The 22,226-nt window shown below is 48.5% G+C and overlaps 1 protein-coding gene across 1 annotated transcript in view; it reads left to right on the forward strand.

The window, feature by feature from the left end:
- The window catches only part of LOC115094463 (serine/threonine-protein kinase Nek6-like), a 39,834-nt gene that overhangs the window by 12,634 nt on the left and 4,974 nt on the right, over positions 1-22,226 (forward strand). Inside the window, exon 3 of the mRNA XM_029607547.1 lies at positions 21,980-22,183. Coding sequence (XP_029463407.1) covers positions 21,980-22,183 — 204 coding nt within the window. The remainder of the gene's footprint in view (positions 1-21,979; positions 22,184-22,226) is intronic.

Below are 22,226 nucleotides of genomic sequence, written 5' to 3' on the forward strand. Positions count from 1 at the left end.
TGGGAGTAAACTGTGTGAGCCAGGCATCATGGGCTACAATAGCCCATTGGATTAAAGAGGTCATGGCCATGTACGTGGATGCTGAACAGCCATTGCCTAGTCATGTTAGGACTCATTCCCCTAGGGCTTAGGCAGTGTCATGGGCAGAGATTAGTTTGCTGTCTCCCATCGAGATTTGCAGAGCTACGACATGGACCTCCTTACATACCTTTTCCAGGCATTACCGCTTGGATGTGCAGGCTTGGGAGGATGCAGCCTTTGCGCATGCGGTATTGATCAGACCGCAGGCAGCCTCCCTCCCTGTTTGGGAGTAGCTATGGTACATCTTACTGGTCGTGGATCCACCTATCCGAATACTAAGGAGAAATTACTACTTACCTGATAATTTCCTTTTCTTTAATGAGGATAGGTGGATCCACTTTCCTGCCCTCAGCTGCTGGATGCTTGTGCTATTGTTCTCCTGCGTGGCTGCGTGTTCCAGGGCTTAGTGGTGTCAATCCAGTCCCTAGACAAGTGTTGTTATACTCTTTGTCTAAACTCACTGTTTTCCTGTTAGCTGAGTGCTGGAGTGGTTAATAATCAAGTTTTGTTAGTTTGTCCACAGTTGGCATTTGCAGAGAATACTGGCAGGCTGATGTCAGTGCAGGGGTATATATATCATGCCATCAGCTTTGCTCCATCTCCATCTGCTGGTAGAGGTGCTTAACTCCACTAGTCGTGGATCCACGTATCCTCAATAAAGAAAAGAAAATTATCAGGTAAGTAGTAATTTCTCCTTTTACTCCTGGTCAGAGGTGGAGTAACGTTTCTAGCACTAGTGTTAATCTATGGGCAGAAGCAAAAGTTCGAGTGTTGGGCCCTGTAGTCTGGATTTTGCGCATACAAAACATGCTTTGTGTACAAAAAGCATGTTTTCTATGCATAAAATATGATTTATGTGCACATTTTGTAGACATAAATCGTGTTTCATGCGCACAAAACATGGATTTTGTAAGCATAAATCATGTCCAAGAGACTCCCCCCTCCCCCTGCCCCTGCCTTAAAATGTGCATTCTTCCTAAGCTCAGCGCACATTTTAACTCTGATCTGTGTGCACGTTTTTGTATGCATTTTCAACTCCCGATATATTAGTATGCCATCTGCTTACTGCAGATGGCATACTAATATATGCCATATAAAAACATAATTGTTTTTAGCACCTGCATTAAGAAACTGTGTGCTGAATTTCAGTGCAGTCTTAACATACCGCTAGTTTCATCTGCCCCTCTATGAGAATGGTGCAAGTATGCTGGTTTTTCATGGTTAAAAATTAATTAGCAGGACTGCATAGTCAAAAGGAGAGTTATGGGGTCCCAGCAGAGTGCTAACATGAGCATACAAAATACATCTTACAGGATACCAAGGTGGTATATCCTCCTGGTGTTTCATATTTTGTATTGGTGGAAAATAATTGTAGGCAATTTATATCACCACCAAGCTATCTGGAATATTTAGTTGACCTTGCTATTCTGCAGATTCCCAGCATAGAACATTCAGAATGTGTTCATCCTGAATGATTCATGATGAGCTGTGTTACATTGTATGTGATGATAAATTGAATTCAGAAGGGCACGGGATAAACACAGAGCATCCCTAGTTGTTAAAGGATGAAAATGATGAGATGGGCTAACCCTGTATTATCTTTAGTTATTATATTTCTGCATGGGGATAATCTGCAAGGAGCAATGATTACTACCTTTACAGAAGGCATGGGGGTGACCTGCATAGAGCAGCAGTTACTACCCTAAACAATTTGCTGGGCAGATAGGGTGGACCATTTGGATGTTTATCTGCCATCATTTATTTATTTATTTATTTATTTATTTATTTATTTGCAATTTTTATATACCGACATTCGTTCGGGGAACATCATATCGGTTTCCATATAACATAAAAGTAGCCAACTGGGCTTTACAATGAACTGATAGGAGAACTGGGTATCAGGGAAGGTGGGGGGAAGAGAACAAGGGTAAGCTGTACAAATTAACAAGAGATATAGTAGGGATGTATATATACAAGGAGGGCATTATGTACAGGAGACTTATTTATAGAAAGCATCTGGGGGGGGCGTTTAGAGGGAGGGGATAGGATGATTACTTAGGGGGACGAGGGGAGGCAGGGGGGAAGAGGGTGTGTGTTAAGGGGGGGAGGTGTGGGGAGGGAGCAGAAGGTTGGAGGGGGGGTGGGGTGTTCACGTGAAGGCTCGGGAGAAGAGCCAGGTCTTGAGGTTTTGTCGGAATTTTCTGGGGCAGGCTTCCAGGCGTAGTTGGGTGGGCATGGAGTTCCATAGTGAGGGTCCAGCTAGGGATATTGCACGTTGCTTGGTGGAAGATAGGTGAAAAAGTTTGGGCGAAGGAGTGTGAATGTATGCTGTGTAGGGTGTTCTGGTGGGTCTGGAGGAGGGACGGATGATAAGGCTGTCTGTGTTACTATGTATATTTTTTATTTTAAAACATTTTCTTTGCAACCATTCAGATGAATCCAGAACAAGTGAGTTATGCACCTCTACCAGCAGATGGAGATGTAGCAAACTGACGTCACAGTATATATATATATATATATATATATATATATATATATATATATATAGGGATTGCTTTCATTTGAAAAAGGAGAAATAAGGAAAATAAATTTGCCCCACTCTCCAGCAGTGATACCAAAAGATCCCTCCCTCCAGTTGAAAATCCCTGAGGTGATTTCCGTGGTCTCTCAGATGAGTGCCAGCATGGACTTAGCTGTTAACCAGCTGAAAGGCTGTGGGTGCAGGAAGCCATGTGCAGCGGTGACGGCATATGCCCTCTCCCCCCATAGTTGGAGACCATCTCTGTACTCAGCCAGGTAAGACTGAGCTCAGGTAAGTTTTAAAAAAATAAAAAAAAAATAGAGAGACACAAAAGGAGGGTTTTTTGCTGTAGGCCTCCTTACCCCAGTCTCTGTGCTTGGTGTGCCGATCTGATGTTTGTCCCACTCTGTGGGAGGTTGTGGTATCTGGGTGGCTTGGTGAGTTGAGCAGCCTCTTAGGCTATTCCCTGCTCTGAGGCTTTTTCACTGTGTGCCATAATGGCATTTTGTGTGCTTTCTTTAGGCTGCACTCTACAGTACTGTGGGTTTGGTGTTTGTGTCTAGCTATGCATCCAAGTTGTGCATCCAGTTTTTAGACATATAGGCAGGCCTAGTAGTCCGTGTGTCCAATTTTAAGTGGTGCCTTAAGTGGCCATCCATTTAGCTGTGTGCACAAGTTGAGCATTGCTGTGCACTTAATATTTTATGGCACCTATCCTAGGGACACCTAAATCTTGGTTACTTAGGCATTATTTATTTATTTTATTATACTGACATACCACATCTGTTTACATTCAGGTACTGTAGGTATTTCCCTCACAATCTAAGTTTTGTACCTGAGGCAATGGAAGGTAAAGTGACTTGCCCAAGGTCACAAGGAGCAACAGCAGGACTTGAACCCTGGTCTCCTGGTTTATAGCCACTGCTCTAACCACTAGGCTATTCCTCCTCCTAGGCATTAGGTTGCCTAGGTGTGAGATGCCTAGGCATTGGACACCTAAATTTTAGATGCCTAGGTTGGACACTTAGAATTTTTAGACAGCTTAGGAAAAAAAAAAAAAGCTAGACACACGCCTCTGGCCACCAATCAGTGCGCCGCCGGTCTAATGGCGCCTATATCTAAGAAACCTAAGTGCCTTTCTCTTTACACTGCCTATCATAATCGAGCATCTCAACCAGGAGTGCCCGCTGACTTGCACTAGTGTTGTTTGGAGGTTCAGGGAGGATTATCTTCCTCTGATTTCACTAAGCCTGGTTCGTTCCAGTCAGAAGTAGGTCTGGATAAAGACATTTCAGGTGGGGCGCCTGATTTTGGAACTCCCCTAACTGGTTCTTCAGCAGCGGAAGGCAGCTCAGTGAGTACGCCTCAAGAACCTCTTCATCTGGATAAGATTACATTTTTATGGTAGAACTTTTCCAGGGATTGCAATCCTTTCTTCAGGTGCAGTCCTAAGCCCCGTCCAATGGTCCCAGGGCAGAGTCTTGGGTGAAACCTTGCCTGGACCTATTGTTAAAGCCAGAGTACTCCTAGAGCAGCAGTGGGACTGCCCGATAGAGAAATGGATGGCACGGATGATGACGCCGATCCTGACTCTTGAGGATGATGAAATTCCTCCAAGATTAGAACCCTACAGGACTATGCTACAGTTCTTCTATAGAGATGAACTGCCGGCCCTGATTTCCCAGACCTTGAATATGCTGGGAGTACCTGGGGCAGATTCCATGCCTAAGCCAAAGAAAAATACCATTTTGGTTTCTCTGTAAAGCTTCTTGTTTTTTCCCTGTGATGGAGGCCATTCAAGAATTGATTGATCTTGAGTAGGGCGCCCCAGAGGCTAATTTCAAAGGAGGTCAGGTTTTGGAAGACCGGTACCCTCTAGATCTGGTGGTGAGAGAGTGTTTACATTTTCCGAAAGTGAATGCACTTGTATGTGCAATCTCCAAGCAGACCACTATCTTCGTAGAGGGAGGAGTGGCCTTGAAGGATGAAAACGAATGGAGGATTGAAACTATACTGAAGCAGGTATTTGAAGCAGTGGCAATGACTTTGCAAATAGCTTCTTGTTGTTCCCTGGTTGCTCGCACTTGTTTACTTCTCTCTGAAGAGGTTGTTGATTCTAGGATGAATTCCAGGGCAGTTATGGAGCCGGTGGCCCCCTTCTTGGCAGATACAGGCTGAGATTTGGTCTGCATAACAGCCAGAGGGACGGCTTCGGTAATAGCGGCCAGGCATCAGTTATAGTTGAGAAATTGGTCGGCCGATGCGTTCTCCAAGGCTAACCTCACAAAATTGCCCTTTAAGGGCTCGCTTTTGTTTGGAAGTGAGTTGGAGAAACTGGCCAGTAACTGGGGAGAATCACCGGTTCTTCGATTACTGGAGGATAAGAAGCAGACACTATGCTCCTTTAGCATAATAGGTCGTGCTAGGGGATCCAAGCATTTTCAACCCTATAGAGGAGCGACCTTTCAGAAGACTCAACCTTTTGGTAGGTCTCAGTCCTTTCATCCCAGACAGCCCAGAAGGGGCACGGGCTTGAGTAGTGGATCCTCCCAAGCCTCCCAATAAAGGTTTGCCGACCCACCCCCAGGAACAGGAGCTAGGGGGACACCTCTCTCTCTTTTATCAGAGGTGGGTCGAGATCTTATCGGATCAATGGGAATCTGGAAGTGATATGAAAAGGATATGTGCTGGAGTTTTGCAGTATTCCTCAAGACATGTTCATGGTCTCTCCCCACCACTCCCTGCAGAAGAAGCAGGCAGTGAAGGATACATTGGCAAGGCTCCTCAGTCTGAGGTCTGTGATTCCGGTGTCCATGTCTCAAGAAAATATGGGGCAATTTTCAATTTATTACATTGTACCCAAGAAAGAGGAATCCTTTTGTTCCATCCTGGATCTCAAAGGTGTCAACCATCATCTGCGGGTGACACATTTTCGCAAGGAGACCTTGTGCTCGGTGGTAATGGCCGAATTGATACTGGGGAATTTCTGACCATTTTGGACATGTCTGAAGCGTATCTTCACATTCTCTTTCGACTAGAGCATCAACAGTTTATGCGGTTTGCAGTTCTGGGACACCATTATCGGTTTCAGGCACTGCCTTTTGGTCTGGCCACCGCTCCCAGGACCTTTTCCAAGGCAATGGTGATAGTTGTGGCAAAATTGAGAAAGGATGGGATCCTAGTACATCCCATATTTGGATGACTGGCTGATTTGAGCCACGTCGCTGGAAGAGAGCCGCCTGGTGACCCGCAAAGTGATTTCCCTGTTTCAGGAGCTTAGCTGGCTGGTTAACCTGGCCAAGAGCTGTTGTGGCTCCCGGCCGCGGCAGGCCAGGGCTGGTCCCCCTACCTCCTCCAATGCGGGCCGGTGCCTCCTCTAACCATAAAGGTATGTCACGCGCTGGGGCAGGCCAACCACAGCCTCCCATGCGGCTCTGAACACCGCCGTCCTTCCAGCGGGGCTCTCCCTAGGTGCAGGTGTGCGGGAGACTCCGCCTCTTAAAGGGGCCATGGCGGGAAACCTTGACCCGGCCCGGCCCGATGGATGACGTCAGGACTGAGGGGTATTTAAACCCTGCCTCAGTCTCTTCGGAGTGCTAGTTGCTGTTCCTGATGTCTCCAAGTTCCTGTCTTCAGTTCCTGATCCTGGTTCCATTCCTGTTCCTGTTCCAGTCCTTGGTTCCTGAATCCAGTCCTAGCATTCCAGTTCCTGCTTGTGCCTCTGTTCCTGATTCCAGTCTTCTCCTCATCCTCCAGTTCCTGTGCTTCCCTCCTCAGCTTGATCTCCTGGTTTGACTTCGGCTTGCTTCCTTGTCTCTGCTTGTCTGCCGCACGTCTTGATCCTTGGCCTTGTTCCTCATCTCTGCCTGTCTGCTGCCTGCCCCGGATCTTCAGATTAGACTCTTGTTCTGCACCTCTGCTGCCATCCCTGACCCGGACCTCTGACTTTGCCTTGCTTGCTGTCACTTCTGTTCTCATCGAGGCGACTCACACCTAAGGATTGCCAGCCCTGGGACCCAAGGGCTCAACCTGCGGGGAACGAGGGCTAGAATAGATGAAGCTCCAGCCAGGTTGTCCTCAACTGTACCACCAGCCGGCGACGAGAACCATTCGGGGCCGTCCCTCAGTGGTAGTACCTGTCATAATCCGCTATGCTGATGGGAGGAGCAATCAGATAGGAGTAGCAATCTGATGTATTCCGTAGGCGGAGTAGCAATCTGTTGTTATAAACTGCTGGAGATAGTAGTGGGTGGATCCTTGGGCCGGTGGCAGATGACCATGTCCCCGGGGGAAGATCCCGAGAGGGACCACCGCCTAGGCTTAGAGTATGGAAACAGAGACACACACTAGTTCTTTTATTAAACAGGTCTTGAAACCACCAGAGGTGGCAGTAGTGAGCTGAAGTGTGTGGCAGGGCTGAAGTCCCTCAGATAATGGAACAGTGATTCTTGGATGGCTGAGCTGTTGAGAAACTGTAGACAGTGAGTAGGCAGGGTATGCAGAGTTCATGAACATAACTAGATGACAACACTCACATATTGGTCCCAGGGAGCTCAGGAGCTGGAAAGGGTAGGCCCTCGAGGAGCGAATACCTGGTTCCAGGGAAAGCTCTGAGAGAGCGATGGTAACTCACAATGATGTAGACAGTGATGGCTTCCAGGCAGAAGAGAATCAGCAGATAGTCAGGAAAGAGGGCCCTCGAGGAGCTAGTACCGGTTCCTGTCTGTAACCTGAAAAGCAAAGAGAGAGCGAGGCCCCCAAGGAGCGGGTACCTCTGGTAAGTCCGAGGAGGCAGAGTAGCTTAGGTAGAGTAACTCTATCCGTTGCTAACTCGGTTTGTTAGCGATATCAGAGACTTTAAATATCAGAAGCGGATGAGATCATCTCAGGGGGACGCCCCTGAGGTTCGCGCCCTTGCTGGTACTTCGCTCGGAGCGCGCACACCCTAGGCTTCAGGCAACATGGCAGATCTGCAGCGTCAAGTTGGTCCGGGGACGCTGGAGGGAGACAGCAGGGAGACGCCATGGCAGCCAGCCATCCTTCAGACCTGGAGGGAGTCGCCACAGAGGTAAAGAGGGCGGAGTGAAGACATCGGGCAGCAACGGTCGCAACAGTACCAATCCTCGTCCCAGTCCTAGGGTCCACAGTTCTAACAGTTTGCAAAGGCCATGGACCCGGTGGATCTGTTCGGTCTACAGGCCATCCCTGGTATGGCCCAACGTTTTCAGCAGCAACAGCAGTGTTTGGATGTCTTGGCGGCTACAGTCAAGTGCCTGGCCAACCGCCTGGATCCTTCTTCCACGTCCTCTGCTCCTCCACCGGTGATTTCTTCACCACCCTCTCCTCTCCTGCATCTGCCTGTTCCGCCTCGGTATGCCGGGGATCCAAAACAATGCCGAGGGCTATTGAACCACTGCTTTATGAGGTTCTCTCTCCAACCTACTCAATTTCCCAGCGACCAGGTTAAAACCACATTCATTCTCTCCTTGCTGGATGGCAAAGCCCTGGCCTGGGCCTCTCCGTTGTGGGAACGCGGGGATTCCATCCTCAGACACCAGTCCCGGTTCGTTCAAACTTTCCGACAGGTGTTTGACGAGCCAGGACGCCAGTCCACCGCCACTTCCAAGCTGCTCCACCTCCGCCAGGGCTCCCATATTCTGGCTGAGTGTGCCATAGAATTCCGCACCCTAGCTTCAGAACTGGGCTGGCGGGAGGATAGCCCGCAGAGTATTTCCTCAAGGGTCTGGCTTCAAGAATAAAGGATGAGCTAGCAGCCTGGGAGTTGCCTGAGGAACTGGAGGCACTCATTGACCAGGCAGGTCGAATAGATCGGCATCTTCAGCAACGCTTGAAAGAGCTGAAGCCGGGACATCGAGTGGTTCCCTTGGCTCCGTCCTTCTCTCGCCCTCTGGTCTCTCCGGCCTCCCCCGAGGCTTCACCGGTACGCAGTGAGGAGCCCATGCAGATAGGCTGAAGCCACAACCTCATAGGAGAAGAAGCAGGTCCATGGGACTTTGCTTGTATTGCGGCAATAAGGGTCACCTTCTAGCCCAATGCCCAGAGTGTCCGAAAAACTCTCGAGCCTAGGAGTCACAGGGGAGCTGACCCTAGGCTGCATCAATCCCACTCCCCAATGCACAGTACCGGTGACCCTCCAATTTTCCAGGGGATCTTTCACGACTCTGGCCTTTATTGACTCCGGAGCTGGAGGAAACTTCATTCTGGCTGAACTAGTGAATCAACTGCAACTTCCTGTGGTCCGTCGCACCCCACCGCTTCTGGTATCCTCCATCCAGGGTGACCCTCTACCTGGACGGGTCTCCTGCACAGCCCCTATGATTCTCCGTACTGGAGTACTACATGAGGAAGAAATATCCTTCTTCATCTTCGAAAAAGTCATTCACACGCTGATATTAGGACTTCTATGGTTGCAGAAACACTCCCCTGCCATCAACTGGGAGACCCAACAAATTGCTGCCTGGGGTCCTGATTGTTTCTCCACTTGCCTACGGAAGTTGCCTCAACCTCAGCTCCTGCTTGCTGCCACCACTCTACTTCTCCCTTCGCAATACGCTGACTATGCTGACGTATTTTCCAAAGAAAAGGCGGAGACCCTTCCGGAGCACCGCCCCTTTGATTGCGCAGTCGACCTCTTTCCCCAACACGGTGCCGCCTCATGATCGGGTGTATCCATTGTCACTACCCGAGACCCAAGCAATGTCTCAATACATCAGGGAGAACCTTGACAGGGGTTTCATCCGTCCTTCCACATCTCCAGCAGGCGCCGGATTCTTTTTCGTGGCCAAGAAGGATGGTTCATTAAGACCCTGCATTGATTATCAAGGGCTCAATGCCATTACTTGCTGGGACCATTATCCGCTCCCGCTCATCCCAGAACTCTTGGACCATCTCCAAGGAGCCAGGATCTTCATGAAGCTCGACCCCCGCGGGGCCTAAAACCTGGTCCGAATCAAGACCGGGGACGAATGGAAGACCGCCTTCAATATGCACGACAGTCATAATGAGTACCTAGTAATGCCTTTTGGCTTGTGCAACGCACCGGCGGTTTTCCAAAACCTAATGAATGAGCTCTTCAGGGATATGCTCCACAACTGTGTGACCATCTATCTTGATGGTGGCTAAATTTTTAGAGACTGGTACTTGCTTAAAAACATTATGTTAGGTTTTTCTCCTTGATTTCTGTTATTCTACCTGTTTCTTGTTTTTAATTAATAATTAACAATTATTTATAGGTATCTTATTTGCATAGTTGACATTAGAATTTTATTTTTTACGAATTATTATAATTTTCTCCAACTGCATTTTTATTTTATTTTTATTTATTTTTACTTTAACTATTTCTAAACACTTAAGGATTACGAAATACAGCGGTTTTATTTTTAATTATAATTTTTATTTTATTTTATTATCATTATTGTAAACTGTTTAGGTCAATTTGCTTTGTTAAAATGGTATATAAAATACTTTAAATAAAATAAATACATTTACTCCAAGGACCTGACTACCCATCATGCTGAAGTTCTCCAGGTTCTCCATTGTTTAAGAGAACACTGTCTATTTGCTAAATTGGAGAAGTGCCTCTTCGAGCAGGAGTCCCTGCCCTTCTTGGGTTTTACAATTTCCACTTCAGGCTTCCGAATGGACCCATCAAGCTAGCTAGCATCCAGTGGGACTTTGTTCACTGCAACGGTTTCTTGGCTTCACCAACTTCTACAGGAACTTCATCCAGTGATACTCTCACATCGTGGCACTGCTCACTGCCCTATCCATGAAGGGCTTGGATGCTAGACATTGGCCTCCTAAAGTTGTTTAAGCTTTTGAAAATCTGAAACAGGCCTTCCTGCAAGAACCCTATCTCCATCACCCAGACCCTGCTCGCCCATTCATTGTGAAGGTAGACACGTCCGATGTGGCGGTTGGGGTGGTACTCAGCCAGCACTCCACCCAGGGAGCCTTGCTACCATGCTCATTTTTCTCCCACAAATTCTCCCCTGCGGAGAGGAATTATGGAATCAGGGACAAAGAGCTTCTGGCCATAAAGATGGCATTCGAAGAATGGAGGCAGTGGTTGGAAGGGGCGCAACACCCCATCACTGATCATAAAAATTTAGAATATCTCAGTAAGGCACAGCGTCTGAACCTGCGCCAGGCCCACTGGTCCCTCTTCTTCAGCCGGTTCAACTTTGTACTGCGGTACCATCCAGCAATAAAGAACGCCAGGGCAGATGCCCTGTCCAGACTTCATGATGCATAGGACACTCCGGACTTACCCTGTTACATCCTGGTCCCTGCCAGAATCCTACTAGCAGCCACCAACATGGTGCCCCCGGGGAAGAAGGTGGTCCCACTCCGCCTTCGACCGAAGGTTCTAGCCTGGGGTCACAAATTGCTCACTGCCGGACATCTGGGCAGGACCCGCACCTTGGAACTGTTGTCACGTTACTATTGGTGGCCTCGGATGGCCCTGGATGTCCAAGCTTATGTTAGTTCCTGTCCGACTTGTGCGCAACAGAAGCCACTGCCTGACCACCCGTGGTTGCTCCTGCAGCCTGTTCCAGCTCCTCACGAGCCGTGGACCCACATCTCCACGGATTTTGTGGTAGACTTAACCTCTTCCCATGGCAACCAGGTGATCTGGGTAGTGATCGACAGATTTTCAAAAATGGCACATTTTGTTCCGCAACCCAAGCTGCCATCTGCACCTGAATTGGCACGACTGTTTACGCAACACATCTTCCGCCTCCAAGGCCTTCCCCAGCACATCACATCAACCGTGGCCCCCAATTCACGGCTAAGTACTGGCGCTTCTTATGTAAAACATTTGGGGTGCAGTTGGATTTCACTTCTGCTTTCCATCCTCAGGGGAACAGTCAAGCTGAACAGATCAATTAGGGGTTGAAGACTTTCATCCGCTCTTTTGTTGGGAGCCATCAAGATGACTGGGCACTGCTCTTACCTTGGGTGGAGTTCTTGTACAATACACACGTGCACTCTGCTATTGGGACTTCTCCCTTCCAAGTGGTCTTCGGCAAGCAACCCAGACCTCCTTTGCCCTTGCCTCTAACCGTGCCTTCCCCTGTGGCCCAGCTCACGGCTCAACAACTTCACGACTTATGGGACACCACCAATGCTAACCTTCTAAAGGCTGCCAACACAGCCAAGCGAATGTCGGATACACACCATCGCCCAGCTCCACTGTTTAGTTCAGGGGACTGGGTGTGGCTCAGCACCCGCCACCTTCGTCTTCGGGTCCCTTCGATGAGGCTGGCCCCAAGATACATTGGACCATTTTCCATCAGCAAACGCCTGGGTCCTGTGTCTTACCATTTCCGCCTTCCTACCAGTTTGCGGATACATAACTCCTTTCATATATCCCTATTAAAACTATTGGTGCTCTCCTCATTTCATGGCACTCCACCCAAGGTTCCAGAGGTGGTCTCTGAAGAAGATCCGATCTACCAAGTCAAAGAGATTCTGGATGTGCGATGGAATCACAGATGTTGGGACTATTTGATTTCTTGGAAGGGATTTGGTCCTGAGAAGAACTCCTGGGAACAGTCATCGAATATCCTGGATAAGTCTCTGCTCCAGCACTTTCACCTCACTCACCCTTAAGGGGGGGTACTGTTGTGGCTACCGGCCACAACTCCTCCGATGCGGGCCGGTGTCTCCTCCACATAGCCTCACCTCGGTGGTGGGAAAGGTAATGGAGTCACTGCTGAAAGAAAGAATAGTGAACTATCTACAGTCGGAAGAGTTGCTAGACCAGAGGCAGCATGGATTCACCAGGGGAAGGTCCTGCCAGAAAAATATGATTTACTTTTTTTATTGGGTGACTAGGGAATTAGATAGAGGAAGAGCGCTTGATGTCATCTACTTGGATTTCAGCAAAGCTTTTGATATGGTCCCGCACAGGAGGCTTGAGAATAAAATGAGAAGCTTAGGAGTGGGTGCCAAGATGGTGTCCTGGATTGCAAACTGGTTGCCGGACAGAAGGCAATGTGGGACTGTAAATGGAAATTACTCTGAAGAGAGAGCGGTGTTAAGTGGAGTGCTGCAAGGATCGGTGTTGGGACCAGTCCTGTTCAATATCTTTGTGAGCGACATTGCGGATGGGATAGAAGGTAAGGTTTGTCTTTTTGCGGATGATACTAATATCTGCAACAGAGTGGACATGCCCGAAGGAGTGGAGAGAATGAGACGTGATTTAAGGAAGCTGGAAGAGTGGTCAAAGATATGGCAGCCTAGATTCAATGACAAGAAGTGCAGAGTCATGCATATGGGGAGTGGAAATCCGAAAGAATTGTATTTGATGGGAGGTGAAGGACTGATGTGCACGGAGCAGGAGAGAGACCTTGGGGTGATAGTGTCTAACGATCTGAAGTCGGCGAAACAATGTGACAAGGTGATAGCTAAAGCCAGAAGAATGCTGGGCTGCATAGAGAGAGGAATATCTAGTAAGAGAAAGGAAGTGATGAGCCCCTTGTACAGGGCCTTGGTGAGGCCCCACCTGGAGTACTGTGTTCCGTTCTGGAGAACTTTGGACAGAGACAGGATGGAGGCGGTCCAGAGAAGGGCGACCAAAATGGTGGATGGTCTTCATAAAATGACTTATGAGGAGATATTAAAGAACCTAAATATGTACACCCTGGAGGAGAGGAGGAGCAGAGGTGATATGATACAGACTTTTCATGGTCAACAACAAATCTTTTACAATGGAAAAAAAATCAGTAGAACTAGGGGGTCACGATTTGAAGCTCCAGGGAGGAAGACTCAGAAACAATGTCAGGAAGTATTTCTTCATAGAGAGGGTGGTGGATGCCTGGCATGCCCTTCTGGAGGAAGTGGTGAAGACTAAAACTGAAAGATTTCAAAGCGGCATGAGATAAACACTGTTGATCCATAAAGGCTAGAGGATGGGAATGAAGAGTAGAGCCATGGGGATGGCTTGTTGGAATGTTAACTACTACCTGGTGATTACTACCCTTACTCAAAAAATCCCTTGCACGGTTAATGCAGTCCCAACATTGCTCTCTGCTTCAATGGCAAAGGGAAATGTGGAAAAGAGGATTTGCATTCAGATAACAACCAAAAAGGACAGAACTTAACAATCTGGGTAAACAAATAAGCATGGCGGTAGCTTGCTTATTATGGCGGTTACTACCCTAAACCAATTAAGCCTGATACATCACTTTGAATACATGACAGCAGGGGGAAAAGTGGAAAACAGGATTTACATTCAGACATCTTCCAACAAGGCATCGATCTGTGCAATCTGGGTAAACAAGCATCGGGGTAACTTGCTAGATGTGGTGGTTACAACCCTTAACCATAAGCCTTATGCTCACCTTTGATGCAACTCCAACATTACTCTCTGCATCAATGACAGGGGATGGCAGGAAATTTGAATCAGTTACCAACATGATCCCTGAAGTTGATGGTTGGTGAACCAAATAAATATGGGAAAATAAGTGTGGAAGCTTGCTGGGCAGACTAGATGGGCTGATTGGTCTTTTTCTGCCATCATTTCTATGTTTCTATGTAACACTGCAGTCCTCCTTGCAGCGGGGCTCTCCCTAGGCGCGCGTGCATGGGAGACTCCACCTCTTAAAGGGATCTTGGCGGGAAACCTCGGCCCGGCCCTGATGGATAATGTCAGGACAGAGGGGTATTTAAACCCTGCCTCAGTCTCCATCTCCTTGCCTTTGCAACAGGTCGTCTCCTCGGAGTGCTAGTTCCTGACGTCTCCATGTTCCTGTCTTCAGTTCCTGATCCTCATCCTGGTTCCGTTCCTGTTCCTGCTCCAGTCCTTGGTTCCTGAGTCCAATCCCGGCGTTCCAGTTCCTGCTTTCCTGCCCGTGCCTCTGTTCCTGATTCCGGTCTTCTCTTTGTCCTCCAGTTCCTGTGCTTCCCTCCTCGGCTTGATCTCCTGGTTTGACCTCGGCATGCTTCCTCGTTTCTGCTTGTCTGCTGCCTGCCCCAGATCTTCAGATTGGATTCTCATTCTGCACCTCTGCTGCCAGCCCTGAACCGGACCTCTGACCTTGCTTTGCCTGCTGTCACTTCCATTCTCTTCGAGGTGACCCGCACCTAAGACCTGCCAACCCTGACACCCAAGGACTCAACCTGCGGGGAAGTAGGGCTGGTATAGATGAAGCTCCAGCCGGGTTGTCCTCACCTGTACCACCAGCCGGCGACAAGAACCATTGGGGGCCATCCCTCAGTGGTAGTACCAACCCTCGTCCCAGTCCTAGGGTCCACAGTTCTAACAAGAGCAGTCTTCAGCTGTTACAGACCTGGGCCGTACCCCGGGATGTCCGCTTACCTCACGGCCAGCCCGGGCCGCTGGAAGCCTCCTTTGGCAGTCTAGGCCCAAATCGCAGCCTGCTGCGGCGTTCCCTCTGCGAGGCAGACGCCGCCGATCTTCCGTCGCTGGCCCTGCCCCCTAGGCGTGCGCGTGCGCGCGCAGGGGTTCCAGATTTAAAGAGACCAGCGCGGGAACTCAGGGACAGCCCCTACTGATGACGTCAGACGCTGCTGGATTATTTAAACCCTGCAGCCGCCTCAATACCGTGCCTTACAATGAGGTTCACTCAGTTTGAGTTACTAGTTGCTGCATCAGGATCCCTGACTGTCTTCGGCTTCTGACTTCTGGCTTCTGACCCTGCTTCGTCTATTGACTCCGGCTTCAGCTTCCCTTCCTGGCTTGTCTTCGGCATCTGACTTCTGGCTTCCGACCTTGGCATGTCCCTGGACTTCGGCTTCAGCTCTCTCCTCTTCCGCAGGTATCCGGTTCTTCACTTGCCTGGAGGTTTCGCCTAAGTCCCAGCGGCTCAGGTCCTCACGGGCTCCTCCCGGGGGGACCATGGGCTTCCAAGGGTGAAGTCTCTACTGACCTCCTGGGCTCAGCTGCTTCGTTGGATTACCTCTTCAGGCTGCTCTTCTGGTCCTTGGTCACAGAGGATCACACCTAAGACCAAGAGGCCCGGGTCCCTACGGGCTCTTCCTGGGGGGGACCTCAGGCTTCCAGTGGTGAAGCCTTCTCCGGACTACCTCTTCAGCGCCGCCTCCCGGCTGCAACGTCCACTGTGGGTTCTCTACAGTGCAACATCATCAGTCTCAGCCAGCCCAAGGGTCCACGATCGTAAAAGTTTGCAAGGCCATGGACCCGGCAGATGTCACAGGCTTGAAAGCCATTCCAGGTTGCAACAACAACAAATCTGCATCGACTCCCTGATGACGACATAAGAACATAAGAAAATGCCATACTGGGTCAGACCAAGGGTCCATCAAGCCCAGCATCCTGTTTCCAACAGTGGCCAATCCAGGCCATAAGAACCTGGCAAGTACCCCAAAATTAAGTCTATTCCATGTTACCATTGCTAATGGCAGTGGCTATTCTCTAAGTGAACTTAATAGCAGGTAATGGACTTCTCCTCCATGTACTCATCCAATCCTTTTTTAAACACCGCTATACTAACTGCACTAACCACATCCTCTGGCAACAAATTCCAGAGTTTAACTGTGCATTGAGTAAAAAAGAACTTTCTCCGATTAGTTTTAAATGTGCCCCATGCTAACTTCATGGAGTGCCCCCTAGTCTTTCTACTATCCGAAAGAGTAAATAACCGATTCACATCTACCCGTTCTAGAACTCTCATAATTTTAAACATCTCTATCATATCCCCCCTCAGCCGTCTCTTCTCCAAACTGAAAAGTCCTAACCTCTTTAGTCTTTCCTCATAGGAGAGCTGTTCCATTCCCCTTATCATTTTGGTAGCCCTTCTCTGTACCTTCTCCATCGCAATTATATCTTTTTAGAGATGCGGCGACCAGAATTGTACACAGTATTCAAGGTACGGTCTCACCATGGAGCGATACAGAGGCATTATGACATTTTCCGTTTTATTCACCATTCCTTTTCTAATAATTCCCAACATTCTGTTTGCTTTTTTGACTGCCGCAGCACACTGCACCAACGATTTCAGTGTGTTATCCACTATGACACCTAGATCTCTTTCTTGGGTTGTAGCACCTAATATGGAACCCAACATTGTGTAATTATAGCATGAGATTAGCTGACCAGATTGATGGAACCACCACACCCAGTTCCCCGGTACCTGTAGCTGTGGCCGATTCCGGACTGACCATGCCCATACAATTGCCAGCACCTTCGCGGTACTCTGAGGATGCGAAGTTATGCCGAGGATTCCTTAATCAATATTTCATTCGGTTCCACCTACTACCAGCTCAGTTTCCCACGTATCGGATCAAGACTAGCTACATTATCTCATTGTTGGATGGGAAACCATTGGCATGGACCTCTTCACTATAGGAACGTCAGGACTCCCGCCTAGCCAATCTGGTGCAATTTGTCACCACCTTCCGACTGATCTTCTATGAGCCCTCCCACGGGCCTACGGCCGCCTCAGAATTACTTCAGCCACGCCAGGGTAACCGGCCCCTGTCCGAATATGCTGTAGAATTTCAGACCCTTGCAGCCGAGTTGAACTGGGGGAACGACAGCCTGCATGGCATATTTCTAGAGGGCCTCTCCTCAAGACTTCAAGATGAGCTGGCGGCCAGGGATCTCCCGGACGACTTGAATGGTCTCATCGATTTGGCGGGTCGTGTGGACCGCCATATCCAACGCCGGTTCCGGGAGAGGAGGCCCGCTCAGAGACCCGGGAGCTCTGGAACCACACCTTCCCGACCAGAGCACTCCCCTTCTGCCTCTCTAGGGAATCAAGATGCAGAACATGCAAAGGTAACTGAAGCTAAGAAAGAGGCCATAAATGAATATAAATGGTGTTGTCACAGTTTGAGTTACCGGCGTTTTACAGGCAAACATAGGAGTCCCGTTTTCACCAAAAATTTGTTTACATTAAGGCTTCGTCTGCGTGTCAGCATTGTTTTGGCCTGACAGTGTCTCTTCATACTCATTTTGACATTTGTTTTCTGGTTTCATTATTTAATTTTTTTTGGATACTAGCATTTAAACGCAACAGGTTAAAATTAATATTATGGTGCTGCTGTAGCCAAATTTTATGAGGGCATAGAAGATTTACCTTTGCATGTTAGTATCTTTTTCAACTATGTATTCATATGATTCATTGTTTCAAGATGTCTCACAATGTGTTACAATATTACATGCTGCTTATTTTGAAGGTAAATGTCTGAGCATTACTTAAGAGGCTGAACTGCTGTATGGAGACAAACCACCGGCATCATACATAATAGGTATTTTAAAATCTTATAGTCACCTAATAATAGATGGATTCATATATGGGCACGTATGGAGTTATGCATATAATTACATTTATTTATTTAATTTATACTAAGTAGCTGTTACTTAATGAGTGGTTGTTCAGTGTTATTTATCAGACCATGTCAGAATACTGTTGTCATTCAATAGTGTCTAGTAAAAATTATGTTCATGTCTTTGATTTTATATAATTTATATAATTTCATTAGCATTGTTTGGTGTATGTGTTTTTATCTATGTTTGTATTTACATTTAAATGTTTTTATATGTGACTATATTTATTTTGTTCTGTCAGCCCCTGAAGCAGCTCAAAGAGCGAAACTCTGCCTGAGTCGGGCTTTTTATGATGTTTTGTGCGAAATAAAAGAACTCCTGGTGTTCACTGATCCTCTTGTTTTGGTCGCTACTGCTATCTTGGATCGGTTTCCTGTTTGCTTTTTTGGTCCTTCCCTTTAGCAGACAGGAAGATCAAGGAACAGGCCGAGGTCAGTACCAGAGAGACAGTTCGAGGGTACTACCTGGGAGATTAACAGATGGACACAGGAACAGAAGGACGCTGGAACAAGGCTGGAACAGTAGGATCCTGGAACAAGACTGTTACAAGGCTTAGAACGCAGAGACAATCTAGCACACAATACAATGCCGACCCGATTGCCAAGGCAAGGAAGTGCAGGCAGGAACTTCCTTATGTAGTTCCTTCAATCAGGGCACGCCGCGGAGCTAGGACCTGCACCTAGCCCTAAAAGAGGCCGGGCGGTCCGTGCGCACGCACGTGTAGAGGCGAGGCCAACACCACGGGAGACACCGAACTCCGGTGTGAGGCCTGGTGTGCAATGGAAGGTCCAGCAACCGCCGCCACCGGACGCCGAGGCCTGGAGGAGCTCGCGGTTCCGCTGAGGAGGCCGACCCAGGACCTGCAGAGGAGCTAGAGAGGTGAGCAGGCCCGTGCGCGGGCCGGACATGGATGGGGCGCGCAACAGAGGGATAGTGCTCTAGGTTGCTCCAGATTGGCCCAGGATACTGTGGTATTCGGATCTGTAGTGGCTCCTGGCGGAATCGCCCCTTCGACTTCCAGCACCCAGGGATCTGTTGCTGCAGGATCCTATTTTTCATGAAGAAAAGACTCAATTTGATCTTACAGTATGGTTCTTGAAAGGGCTTGCTTGCTGAAACATGGATACTCTACGGCAGTGATTTCCACCTTGCTAAGAGCTAGAAAGGTCTCTACTTCCTAGGCCTATGTGTGGGTTTAGCGAGTGTTTGAGGCCTGGTGTGAGGATCGAGGTACTCTTCCTTGTTTGGTGAAGATCCTGTTCATTTCGGAATTTTTGCAGGATGGCTTGAATAAAGGCTTGGCACTTAATTCCTTAAAGGTACAAGTAGCGGCTCTCGCCTGTTTCAGAGATTAGGTGAATGGTGGATCCTTGTCAGCTCATCCTGATGTGGCCCATTTCCTGAAAGGAGTGAAACATCTTTGTCCTCCTTTGCGGTTTTCAGTGCCCTTATGGAGTCTTAATTTGGTATTGAATTTCTTAGTAGGCCCTACATTTAGATCGATAAGTAATCTGTCTTTGTGGTTCTGACCTTGAAAACGGTGTTTCTTGTGTCAATTTGTTCTGCGCGTAGGGTTTCCAAATTGCAGGGCTTGTCTTGCTGGGAGCCATTCCTCTGGGTGACTCCAGGGGCGGTACAGCTGTGTACTGTTCCTTCTTTTCTACTGAAGGTGGTCACTGACTTTCACTTGAATCAGTCCATCTCCCTGCCGTCTCTGGACAGAGAAAGAAATATAGAGGAGTATCGTCTGTTGTGACCCTTGGATGTCAAGAGAGATATATTGTCTGGTATATGGAGGTTTCTAAGCCTTTACAGAAGTTGGATCGCCTGTTTGTCCTTCACGGCAGTACTAGGCAGGGAGAGCTGGCCTCATGGGCTACAATAGTTTGCTTGATTAAGGAGGTAGTCACAGCTGCATACGGTGATGCTGGGAAGCCATTACCTAGTCAGGTCAGGGCTCATTCCACTAGGGCTCAGGCAGTGTCATGGGCGGAAATGAAATTGTCACCCATCAACATTTGCCGAGCTGCAATGTGGTCCTCGTTACATACTTTTTCCAGATATTATCATCTGGATGTGCAAGCCTAGGAGGACACAGACTTTGCATGTGCGGTTTTGAATGGACCATGGGCGATTCCCGCCCTATTCAGGAGTAGCTTGGATACATCCCACTTGTTCTGGATTCATCTGACTGGATACTAAGAAATGAGAAATTACTACTTACCTGATAATTTCCTTTTCTTTAGCACAGTCAGATGAATCCAGCTTCCCTCCCTTGGTTGCCGAATGGTTGTATTATGGTCCTCCTTCATGGCTACGTGTTACAGGGTTTACTGGCAAGTGTTAGTCCAGTCCCTAAACTAATGTTAATACATTCTTGTCTGAGCTCAGTGTTGCCTGTTGGCTAAGTATTGAAATGGTTATCTGTTTAATCAAGTTTTGTTAGTCTGGCCACAGTTGCTTTTCAAGAGAATACTGGAAGGCTGATGTCAATGCAGGAGTATATATACTGTGACGCCAGCTTGCTCCGTCTCCATCTGCTGATAGAGGTGCATAACCCAGTTGTTCTGGATTCATCTGACTGTCCTAAAGAAAAGGAAATTATCAGGTAAGAAGTAATTTCTCATTATACCCTTCACGTTACATTCAAGATGTTCATGGCGGTTTACAAATGTTACATACATATTTCAGGTAACAATCAGACAGAATAAATGAACAATATTAAAACAAAAACAAATTTAAAGGACAGGGAAAAATAGCTGGTACCCATTTAATCTGGAAAGGATTATCATTTGGTTACCATCCATGATGGATTGAAATATATCTCCAAACTGTCTTCCACGCTTTGGGGTAGATTTTCAAAGGGTTGCGCGCGTAAGATATGCGCGCAACCCCCAAAAACCTACCCCTGCCTCCCCCTGCGTGCGCCGAGCCTATCTTGCATAAGCTTGGCGGCGCACACAAGCCCCGGGCCGTGTGGGCTGGCCGGGGGCGTGGCGGCGGTCCGTGGGCGGGGCTGGAGGCGTGGCGGCAGTCCAGGGGCAGGGCCGAGTGCTCTGGCACAATGGCCTGTGCCGAGGCAGGGAGCCAGCAGCGCGTGCAAGTTACGCCTGCCAGAGGCTGGGCAGTCCGCGCACGCACGCGCGCGTAGGGGCATGGCCAATGCCACGGGAGACACCGAACTCTGGTGTGACGCCTGGTGCACAGTGGAAGGCCTGGCAACCGCCGCCGCCGGATGCCGAGGCAGGCGTAACTCCACGAAATAAGGTAGGGGGGGATTTAGTTTGGGCTGGGGGGTGGGTTAGATAGGGGAAGGGAGAGAGAGGTAGAGGGGACAAAAAAAAAGTTCCCTCCGAGGCCGCTCCGATTTCGGAGCGGCCTCGGAGGGAACGGAGGCAGGCTGCTTGGCTTGGCGCATGCAGGTTGCACAATTGTGCACCCCCCTACGTGCGCCGACCCTGGATTTTATAACATGTGCGTGGCAGCATGCGCATGTTATAAAATCGGGCGTAGATTTGTTCGCGCCAGGTTTTGCGAACAAATCTGCGCCCTTGCGTAAGTTTAAAGATTTGCTCCTTTGTGCAGTAATAAGAAATAGCTACTGTTGTGCCCCCAGTTGCTGATCTTTCAGTGCTTTTGGAACTCTGTTCAGTGGTACATCTTGGTGAGGTGACTGGAGGAAGGCAGAAGCTGACTCACAGTAGCCACTAACTGGCCTTGTTGCTGCCATCTGCTAATTCAAAAAGGTTCGTGGCTTGCCAGCACAAGACCCCCCCCCCCCCCACCATTGTCTGAAGTCAGATCATTTGCTGAGGAAGTCATCCAATGTCCTGCTGCCTATGTTTTCATTGTAACCCTGGCAGGGAGGCTAGCAGGTATTACACCTTTCCAAAGGATCACCTGCAAGCTAGCGGAAACAAGAAATGATCTAGTGCCCCATCCACAAATTGCCAAAATGATGATTTGTGCTGCTGCTTGGTGTACTGTAACCCCCTCTTCCACAGATTCATCTTAACAGTATCTTTTTACACTCACAGACTCGAGTGATGAAATTGATCTTCCTGAGTACCCAGATGATTTTGAGGAGGCTGAAGACAATACCTTGGAAGATGTGGTTAACAATGCCCGTTGTGCTATGGAGGTGGAGGCAGACAACGAAGCCTTCCAGGAAGACCCAGGGGATCAAAATGTTCCTTCAGCTATTTCAGTGACTCTAAAAACACTGCGGGAGAAATGTATGGGTAAGGAGAATCTGATCTGAGAAGGAAAGAGCTTGAGAGGTTA

Source organism: Rhinatrema bivittatum, chromosome 6 (assembly GCF_901001135.1).
Source record: "Rhinatrema bivittatum chromosome 6, aRhiBiv1.1, whole genome shotgun sequence".
Lineage (NCBI taxonomy): Eukaryota > Metazoa > Chordata > Amphibia > Gymnophiona > Rhinatrematidae > Rhinatrema > Rhinatrema bivittatum.